Below are 11360 nucleotides of genomic sequence, written 5' to 3'. Positions count from 1 at the left end.
TTTGATTAAAATAATTACATTTCAATTTATCATGCAATGCTAGTTCAAAGTAAATATACCTTTTTTAATCCAGTATTTCATCAACAGGGAATAAGCAGTCAAGATCAACACCTACATCAGGCAAAGACTGACAAAATTAATCTATTTCACAAACTTAATACTGAAGACCACAATACCCTGAGAGCTGCAGATGTTCTTCAGATAACTGAACATTCATTACAGTTCCATGAGTCTTGTGCCGAAGAAGAGCTGATTCACACTTTCATAAGAAAACTACTGATGATGAACTACAGAGCAAGATACATTACAACTAAAGAGACCAATATACAGGATGACACACAACAAAGAGAGAGTAACTCATCTGAAGATGAGAGTGATATTTACAGTGAACTTTCTTTCTCAAACAAAGGAAAAAGTCAATCTGAACGAATTCATCTAATGGATATTCAGATGGTTGCTTTTCATTGTGCTGATGTTTTCCTGAAGCAGCTGATGGTGACTAAACTCTCCCAGTGCCAGTATGCTCTGCCTCTGCTTGTTCCTGATCCATTCACACAACAGATTGAGTTTCCTCTCTGGACATTTAGGCAAATCATCAAGAGCTGGAAGATCAAAAATGCCAACAAGGAAATCATCAGTCAAACCCAGCCGATCTACAAGGCAGAAACTCCAATGGTGTTTTTCTTCAGGTTTGGCTCTGTGTCTTCATCCAAATCTCAACTGATGAACAGTCTGATCAGTGAGAAACACAACACATTCTTCCACAGGAACTGCCAAGGCAGCAGCAGAACCAGAGTCCTGATGGATGGAGTGGTGGAGATCGCTTGGTTCTGCCCTTCTGGAACAAATGATGATGATAAATTCACTGACTGTGTTGCGTTCTGTAATCTACACGGTGATGCAGGACACCATGAGAAACAGATGCAGATCCTCACTGACTTAGCCTCAGTCAATGTTGTTCTTCTAACACAACTGGACCAGAATGACAGAAGGATCAAATTTGAAAACCTGTACAAGGACTTAAAGCCACTCATTTGCCTTTTTACTGAGGATGAATCTACTATCATTGAGACACGGAAAGGAAAATATAAAATTGGTATGAAAAACAGAAATCAATCAGAAGTATCTGAAGAACTCAGAGGAGCTATAAAAGGTTGTCTTTCAGATTCATCTTCCACTTTCCGACTTAAAGATTTGGCCAAATACTCAGACATCAGAGTAGACGAGGAAGATGATGATGATTGCAGGAGAGGAAGAGAAGCAGCACAGCAGATGATAAGTTTACTGGAGAAGAAAGATCTGACAGAAATCAAAGAATCATTTATGCCTCATCAAGGGAAACTGTGGCATCAGTGGAGTCAGAAGAACAGAGAACTACACCGACCTACAGCAGATGAGACAGAAATAAACATCAGTAGAAAACATTCAGAACTGAGGAACATCCGTCAACAGCAGCATGAATCTGACATTAGTGAGTTTGTCAAGTTCTTTATTAAAGAAATTAGCTCACATGCTGAACATAAGAAGCTTTTCATAAAATGGCTCAGTATCCTCCTGAATGAACACACATCAGCACATCTTTCTTCTCTACATCACAAGTACAATGAAAAATGGTCAACAGTCTTAAAATTAAAAGGGAATTATGAAAATTCTGAACAATTGTCAGCTGAACAAATGAAACTTGAGAAGATATCTGAGGAACTTGAAGCTGCCACCTTTGGTTTGGAGCATATCATGAGGGAGCTCGGTCAGATCTATGAATCATGTCCATATGTAAAGAATGAGAACAAGAAGGAGGAGAACATGATCAAGAAGGAGGAGAACAAGATCAAGAATGATGATGACAAGGATAACAAGAACGAGAATAAGAGCAAGGAGAAAAAGAATGTGGAGAAAAATGAGACTGGGAATAATATGAATAAGAAGGAGAATGAGATCAAGAAAAATGAGAATGAGAACAAGGAAGAGAATGAGAACAAGAAAAAGGAGAATGAGAATGAGGAGGAAAAAGAGAAAAAGAGAAAGGAGGAAAATGAGGAAGAGAATGAAATCAAGAAAAATGGGGAGAATGAGGAGGAGAATGAGATGAAGAAAAAGGAGGAGAATGAGAACAAGAAAAAGGAGAATGGGAACGAGGAGGAGAATGAGATCAAGAAAAAAGAAGAGAATGGGAACGAGGAGAAGAATGAGATCCAGAAAAAGGAGGAGAATGGGAAACAGGAGGAAAAGGAGAAAAAGAGAAAGGAGGAAAATGAGAATGAGGAAGAGAATGAAATCAAGAAAAAGGGGGAGAATGAGGAGGAGAATGAGATGAAGAAAAATGAGAATAGAAACAAGGAGGAGAATGAGATGAAGAAAAAGGGGGAGAATGGGAACAATGAGGAGGATGAGATCAAGAAAAAGGAGGAGAATGAAATCAATAAAAAGGAGGAGAATGAGAACAAGGAAAAGGATGATGAGGAGAATGAGAACAAGAAAAAGGAGAATGAGAACGAGGAGGGAAAAGAGAAAAAGAGAAAGGAGGAAAATGAGGAAGAGAATGAGAACAAGAAAAAGGAGAATGGGAACGAGGAGGAGAATGAGATCAAGAAAAAGGAGGAGAATGAGAACAAGGAAAATGAGAATGGGAACGAGGAGGAGAATGAGATGAAGAAAAAGGAAGAGAATGGGAACAAGGAGGAGGATGAGATCAAGAAAAAGGAGGAGAATGGGAACAAGGAGGAGGATGAGATCAAGAAAAAGGAAGAGAATGGGAACGAGGAGGCGAATGAGACGAAGAAAAAGGAGGAGAATGAAATCAAGAAAAAGGAGGAGAATGAGAACAAGAAAAAGGAGAATTGGAACGAGGAGGAGAATGAGATGAAGAAAAAGGAGGAGAATGAGAACAAGGAGGAGGATGAGATCAAGAAAAAGGAGGAGAATGGGAACAAGGAGGAGGATGAGATCAAGAAAAGGGAGGAGAATGAGAACAAGGAGGAGGATGAGATCAAGAAAAAAGAGGAGAATGAATTCAAGAAAAAGGAGGAGAATGAGAACAAGGAGGAGGATGAGATCAAGACAAAAGAGGAAAGTGGGAACGAGGAGGAGAATGATATTAAGAAAAAGGAGGAGAATAAGAACAAGGAAAAGGATGATGAGGAGAATGAGATCAAGAAAAAGGGGGAGAATGAGAACAAGGAAAAGGAGAATGGGAACGAGGAGGAGAATGAGATGAAGAAAAAGGAGGAGAATGAGAACAAGGAAAAGGAGAATGGGAATGAGGAGGAGAATGAGATGAAGAAAAAAGAGGAAAGTGGGAACGAGGAGGAGAATGAGATTAAGAAAAAGGAGGAGAATGAGAACAAGGAAAATGATGATGAGGAGAATGAATTCAAGAAAAAGGAGGAGAATGAGAACAAGGAAAAGGAGAATGGGAACGAGGAGGAGAATGAGATGAAGAAAAAGGAAGAGAATGGGAACAAGGAGGAGGATGAGATCAAGAAAAAGGAGGAGAATGGGAACAAGGAGGAGGATGAGATCAAGAAAAAAGAGGAAAGTGGGAACGAGGAGGAGAATGAGATTAAGAAAAAGGAGGAGAATAAGAACAAGGAAAAGGATAATGAGGAGAATGAGATCAAGAAAAAGGGGGAGAATGAGAACAAGGAGGAGGATGAGATCAAGAAAAAGGAGGGGAATGGGAACAAGGAGGAGGATGAGATCAAGAAAAAGGAGGAGAATGGGAACAAGGAGGAGGATGAGATCAAGAAAAAGGAGGAGAATGAGAACAAGAAAAAGGAGAATGAGAACAAGAAAAAGGAGAATGGGAACGAGGAGGCGAATGAGATGAAGAAAAAGGAGGAGAATGGGAACAAGGAGGAGGATGAGATCAAGAAAAAGGAGGAGAATGAGAACAAGAAAAAGGAGAATGAGAACAAGAAAAAGGAGGAGAATGGGAACAAGGAAAAGGAGAATGGGAACGAGGAGGAGGATGAGATAAAGAAAAAAGAGGAGAATGAATTCAAGAAAAAGGAGGAGAATGAGAACAAGGAAAAGGAGAATGGGAACGAGGAGGAGAATGAGATGAAGAAAAAGGAAGAGAATGGGAACAAGGAGGAGGATGAGATCAAGAAAAAAGAGGAGAATGAGAACAAGAAAAAGGAGAATGGGAACGAGGAGGCGAATGAGACGAAGAAAAAGGAGGAGAATGAGAACAAGGAGGAGGATGAGATCAAGAAAAAGGAGGAGAATGGGAACAAGGAGGAGGATGAGATCAAGAAAAAGGAGAATGAAATCAAGAAAAAGGAGGAGAATGAGAACAAGGAAAAGGAGAATGGGAACGAGGAGGAGAATGAGATGAAGAAAAAGGAAGAGAATGGGAACAAGGAGGAGGATGAGATCAAGAAAAAGGAGGAGAATGGGAACAAGGAGGAGGATGAGATCAAGAAAAAGGAGGAGAATGAGAACAAGGAAAAGGAGAAAGGGAACGAGGAGGAGAATGAGATGAAGAAAAAGGAGGAGAATGAGAACAAGGAAAATTATGATGAGGAGAATGAGATCAAGAAAATAGAGGAGAATGAGAACAAGGAGGAGGATGAGATCAAGAAAAAGGAGGAGAATGGGAACAAGGAGGAGGATGAGATCAAGAAAAAGGAGGAGAATGAAATCAAGAAAAAGGAGGAGAATGAGAACAAGGAAAAGGAGAATGGGAACGAGGAGGAGAATGAGATGAAGAAAAAGGAAGAGAATGGGAACAAGGAGGAGGATGAGATCAAGAAAAAGGAGGAGAATGGGAACAAGGAGGAGGATGAGATCAAGAAAAAAGAGGAAAGTGGGAACGAGGAGGAGAATGAGATTAAGAAAAAGGAGGAGAATAAGAACAAGGAAAAGGATAATGAGGAGAATGAGATCAAGAAAAAGGGGGAGAATGAGAACAAGGAGGAGGATGAGATCAAGAAAAAGGAGGGGAATGGGAACAAGGAGGAGGATGAGATCAAGAAAAAGGAGGAGAATGGGAACAAGGAGGAGGATGAGATCAAGAAAAAGGAGGAGAATGAGAACAAGAAAAAGGAGAATGAGAACAAGAAAAAGGAGAATGGGAACGAGGAGGCGAATGAGATGAAGAAAAAGGAGGAGAATGGGAACAAGGAGGAGGATGAGATCAAGAAAAAGGAGGAGAATGAGAACAAGAAAAAGGAGAATGAGAACAAGAAAAAGGAGGAGAATGGGAACAAGGAAAAGGAGAATGGGAACGAGGAGGAGGATGAGATAAAGAAAAAAGAGGAGAATGAATTCAAGAAAAAGGAGGAGAATGAGAACAAGGAAAAGGAGAATGGGAACGAGGAGGAGAATGAGATGAAGAAAAAGGAAGAGAATGGGAACAAGGAGGAGGATGAGATCAAGAAAAAAGAGGAGAATGAGAACAAGAAAAAGGAGAATGGGAACGAGGAGGCGAATGAGACGAAGAAAAAGGAGGAGAATGAGAACAAGGAGGAGGATGAGATCAAGAAAAAGGAGGAGAATGGGAACAAGGAGGAGGATGAGATCAAGAAAAAGGAGGAGAATGAAATCAAGAAAAAGGAGGAGAATGAGAACAAGGAAAAGGAGAATGGGAACGAGGAGGAGAATGAGATGAAGAAAAAGGAAGAGAATGGGAACAAGGAGGAGGATGAGATCAAGAAAAAGGAGGAGAATGGGAACAAGGAGGAGGATGAGATCAAGAAAAAGGAGGAGAATGAGAACAAGGAAAAGGAGAAAGGGAACGAGGAGGAGAATGAGATGAAGAAAAAGGAGGAGAATGAGAACAAGGAAAATTATGATGAGGAGAATGAGATCAAGAAAATAGAGGAGAATGAGAACAAGGAGGAGGATGAGATCAAGAAAAAGGAGGAGAATGGGAACAAGGAGGAGGATGAGATCAAGAAAAAGGAGGAGAATGAAATCAAGAAAAAGGAGGAGAATGAGAACAAGGAAAAGGAGAATGGGAACGAGGAGGAGAATGAGAACAAGGAAAAGGAGAAAGGGAACGAGGAGGAGAATGAGATGAAGAAAAAGGAGGAGAATGAGAACAAGAAAAAGGAGGAGAATGAGAACAAGGATGAGAATGAGATGAAGAAAAAGGAGGAGAATGAGAACAAGGAAAATTATGATGAGGAGAATGAGATCAAGAAAATAGAGGAGAATGAGAACAAGGAAAATGATGATGAGGAGAATGAGATCAAGAAAAAGGAGGAGAATGAGAACAATGAGGAGAAAGAGAAAAGGAGAAAGGAGGAAAATGAGAATGAAGAACAGAATGAAATCAAGAAAAAGGGGGAGAATGAGGAGGAGAATGAAATGAAGAAAAAGGAAAATGGGAACGAGGAGGAGAATGAGAACAAGGAAAAGGATGAGAATGAGGAGGAGAATGAGATCAAGAAAAGGGAGGAGAGTGAGAACAAGAAAAGGGAGGAGAATGAGGGGGAGAATGGGAATGAGGAGGAGAATGAGGGGGAGAATGAGATCAAGAAAAAGGAGAAGAATGAGAAAAAGAAAAAGGAGGATAATGAGAACGAGGAAAGTGAGAACGAAAACAAAATCCATAATGAGATAAATGTCTCTTCTTTCCCAAGTCTTGCAGCAGAAATGATGATCTCTGGATTTCCACTGGAGCTAATGGATGGAGATGCTGTTCATGTTCCTGTTATATGGATCTCTGCTGTTCTAGATGAACTCATCCAGAAACTGGGAGACCAGAGAGTCTTTGTGCTGTCAGTTTTAGGGATTCAGAGTTCTGGGAAATCCACCATGCTGAATGCCATGTTTGGACTCCAGTTTGCTGTCAGTGCTGGCAGGTGCACCAGAGGAGCTTTCATGCAGCTGCACAGAGTGGCTGATGAGATGAAAGAGCAGTTGAATTTTGACTATCTTCTAGTTGTTGATACTGAGGGACTTAATGCTCTAGAACTGGCTGGAAAATCAACAAGAAATCATGACAATGAATTGGCCACGTTTGTTGTAGGTCTTGCAAATTTGACACTGATTAACATCTTTGGAGAAAATCCAGCTGAGATGCAGGACATTCTTCAGATTGTTGTTCAGGCTTTGCAGAGGATGAAGAAAGTCAGACTGAATCCCAGCTGTGTGTTTGTGCATCAGAATATTTCAGATATCACAGCTGGACAGAAAAACATGGAGGGAAGAAGACGGCTGCAGGAAAAACTGGATGAGTTGACAAAAATTGCTGCTAAAGATGAAGTCTGTGATGCAGAATATTTCAGTGATGTCATTAGATTTAATGTTCATAATGATGTGAATTATATTGCTCAGCTCTGGGAGGGAAACCCACCCATGGCACCTCCAAACCCAAAGTACTGTGAGAACATTCAACAATTAAAGAAAACTATTATGTCTCATGCCTCAAAATCAAATAAAATAATGCTGGTAGACTTGAAGGACCATATTAAAGATCTCTGGGAGGCTTTACTGAATGAACGATTTGTGTTCAGCTTTCAAAATTCTCTAGAGATTTCAGCCTACAAGAAACTGGAGACAGAATACAGCAAGTGGTCCTGGAGTTTTCGCAGTGTAATGATGGAAACTGAGAACAAACTACAAAACAAAATAGAAAATGAAGCAATTCTTGAGATTGAGGAAACTGATATTCATAGAGAACTGAAGAAGACAAGTGAAGAAGTGAAAAAACTGATCTTAGAATTCTTTGAGAAAGACAAAGATAAAGATATACTGATTCGGTGGAAAACGTCATTTGAAATAAAAATCAAAGAGCTTCAGGAAAGCACTGTGAGAGATACAAAGAGTAAATTAAATGGGATTCTCCAGCAGCAAGGCCTGAAGAAAAAGTTTGATGCTCAGAGGACACATCATGAAAACATTCTACTTGAAAAGACCAAAGAACTTGCCTTAAATATCAAAGACAAAGCAAATAATGAAGAAACACTAAAAAGGGAGTTTGATTTGTTTTGGAAAAAGTTGACAAAGAAGATCATCAAAGACACTCCTGCAATCAAAGACGTTGACATAATGAGTGATGTGAGAAAGATCCTCAGTGGCATCTATGGAGAATGTCTTTATCCGGACCTCTGGAAAGAGGGCAAAAATTTTTTTTCTGTGCCGAGTTTTTCTGAATATGTTACTTTCACAAGGTCTACAGAAAGTTGGTTTAAAAAGGCTGCAGGGAAAGTAAAAGGAATTTTTGGATATCCTCAAACTCTCTCACCTGAGGATGAAGCCCAGATAAGATCATTAGTCTCAAATGTCGTTCAGCAGACAGACAGAATGATTCAGAATTTTAACATTTCAAAGATGGGCTACAACATTGGCTACATTCAAAAACTCACAGATTACATCAAGACAAGTGTAACAGAACATCAGGAAGGACCAGTGAAATATATGTTCAAGAATGAATTCTTCGTGGATTTGGTTCTTTCCATCTGTGAGAAATTAAACAAGATGATCACTGACCAACACAGACTGTTCAGAGAAGCCAATGATCCTGATCTCTATACTGAGAAAAAGAAAGAACAGTATTATAATATTTTCCAGAAATACTGTCATGGAGCCAAATCAGCTGCTATTTTAAGTGGGATCATCTGTCAGAAACTTAAAGAGTCCATTGAGCAAAGTGTTTCCAAGAAGACTGCCAGAGATCTGACAGATGAAATGAGATCAAACTGTGAATCACTGAATGGAAACAGATCAAATGTGGAGAAACACATCCTGAAGAGATTGGCAGAAGAGGAAGATTTTGACAAATACATGAACTACATTCATAATCCCAGAGATCACTTCAAGAGTTTCATCAGAGATGAAGTCAGTCGGTACATCACTGATCAGTTCAGTGTCAGTGTTATACCCAAAATGAAGGAGAACATTAAAGTCCTGCAGAAGAAGATCATGAAAGCAGCTCATGAATCTACTGAACATGTTCAAGTGAACAGTGGAGATGTTGGTTTGTGGTTGAAGAGTTTCACCCAGCAGCTCTCAGATGAGCTGGTCATCTCTGAAAAAGACCTCAGTGGAGTCAAACATGATGATGATGATTTCAATCTCCTGGAAGCTGTGATAAGACGAGAACTTTCTGTCTTAATGTCTGACATCAGTAGGAGATTCAACAGGAAGGAATTTCCAGTAAAGCTGGACTATAAGTTAAGGTCAGATGAGCTTCTGATTGATCACTTCTGTCAGTGTTGCTGGGTTCAGTGTCCGTTCTGTGGAGCCACCTGCACAAACACCATAGAAAACCATGATGGAGATCACAGTGTTCCTTTCCATCGTAATATTGGACAGAATGGTTGGATTTACAGCAAAACAACAAACTTGTGTATTAACATCTGCACATCATCAGTAGCAAGTGATGGATATTTTTATCTGAATGAATCAGATGATACAGTCCTCTGGAAAGAATACAGAACAGCAGGAGGAGTTTTTGCAGACTGGAGCATCACCCCTGATCTTTCTGAACTGCCCTACTGGAAGTGGTTTATGTGCAGATTCCAAGAAGATCTGGAAAAATACTACAATAAAAAATTTGAGGGATGTGGCAAGATCCCGGATGAATGGAGAAAATACACAAAACAGGAAGTTTTTAAGAGTTTGGATAAATACATCTAATGGAGAAGATATAGAATCCGATTTTTATGTTTCCGATTCTCCTCAGATCATAGTCAGAAATAACTTTCTTTTACATTTAAAAGTGAGAACTCAACAACATCTCAGAAGAGCTGACCATCAAATACACTAGAAGATGATTAAAAAGATGATTCAATTCCATATACAAACTATCTGTCAAAAAACAAAACAAAACTGAACATATGCATTATTGATAAAGCTCAGCATGTATAAAAGTCTTTATCAGTTGAATGATACAGCAAATTAACGAAGAAAATGAAAGATGTAGTATGATATTTTGTTAATGTCTTGTCACAGTTAACCATCTTCTATATAATACTGTTTATTTTAAAAACCGATTGCTAGTCTGCATGACTAAAAGGTGAGTTTAAAACATGATTAACCCATTTAGGAATTAAGTAACTACCTTTAAGTTATTTTATCTGTAATGTGCTTTTATAAATATGAACCAGGGATGTGTTCAAGGTGTGGTGCAACCATGGTGAAGATAAAGGAGCTCTAAAGGAATTACTAATTATTTGGATCAGTATTCTAAAGCGAAGATCGTGATAACTCCCTACTAATTACATAAATCATTGTAAACGTTTAAGGTTTTTGTAAGGTTTTGGTTAGTAATTAATTTTGCTAGATTTGGTAACGCTTAAATCATTACTAGTGCATTACCGTGATCTTCACTTTAGAATACTGATCCAAATAATTAGTAGTTTCTTCAGAAGGATGTAGTAACACTTGAGTCATTACTATCCAAAACCGTACATATATCTCAAAAGCTTAAAATGACAATCAATATTAGTGAGTTATGATGCTTTTCACTTTAGAATACTGATCCAAGTAGTTAGTAGTTCCTTTAGAATGATTTTATCATTCTTGAGTAATTACTAGTGGGTTACCATCATCTTCATTTTAGAATTAATTATACATTATGCATAATTTACATTAATTAGGAAACTGTATACAGTAGTTCTTCAGGATATATAAAAAAATAGTAGTTATTGATTAGCTAATAGTGAACTACCAGTTTCAACCGAGCGCTATTACTTACTAAATCAATCATCATAGTTTCTTGTTAGGTAATAGTAGTTACTACAGTGTTAATAGTGCATTAGTGACTTGTTCCTGCATAGTAATTCATTAACAAAGGATCGGTATTATAAAGTGTTACCAATGATTCTTTTGTGGATAAGCATTAAGGGAGTTTTTCCTTCTTTTAGGAAGTGTATGATGATTGTACTCATCTCAGGGTTTCTGTAATGAGCTAAAAGCTACAAAGGTTTGGTGGGGACCTCACCTCAAACTTCTTAAATCAGCATCTTACATACAGGGTGCTCCCTGCTATCACTAAACAACTGTAGTGCAAATACATTCAAATTAAAATAAATTGCATTCAGATAAATTGTTCTTTGGCAAAAGTAGTTCTAACTGAACTTTATTTGTCGTAGCTTTTGAAGAAACATTTAGCTATAAAGTGCTACAGTTGAATTCACACTGAACCCATTGGACTAAACAAGTGCTTGTTCGAATGCAATTCTAACTAATAGTTATCCAACATGGTCTCCCAATGTCTTTTCATTAGATGATTGATTCACATGCCTCTTAAACTGAGGTGAATACAGCGATCTGTCACACCACATTAAAAAGCATGAAAAACACATTGCAAGACATATTGTTTGTATTTCAATTACAATCTTGAAAGCTAATCGAAAAATAAAAGATTGCAATTAGAAAGTCGTCAGAATTTTTTTCAATTACAAAAA

At 38.5% G+C, this 11360-nt stretch overlaps 1 protein-coding gene across 1 annotated transcript; it reads left to right on the top strand.

Moving 5' to 3' along the window:
* Window positions 1-438: 438 nt before the first annotated feature.
* Window positions 439-9849, top strand: LOC306854976 (interferon-induced very large GTPase 1-like; the record flags this gene model as incomplete). The annotated part of the gene is made up of 2 exons (XM_079393336.1): window positions 439-1767; window positions 6532-9849. The coding sequence occupies 2 exons, from the start codon at window positions 439-441 to the stop codon at window positions 9586-9588; spliced, it is 4386 nt and encodes a 1461-aa protein (XP_079249462.1). The 3' UTR covers window positions 9589-9849.
* Between the last annotated feature and the right edge of the window lie 1511 nt (window positions 9850-11360).

Source organism: Barbus barbus (assembly GCF_936440315.1).
Source record: "Barbus barbus genome assembly, chromosome: 3".
Classification (NCBI taxonomy): domain Eukaryota; kingdom Metazoa; phylum Chordata; class Actinopteri; order Cypriniformes; family Cyprinidae; genus Barbus; species Barbus barbus.
This window is presented reverse-complemented; position numbering and strand designations above follow the sequence as displayed.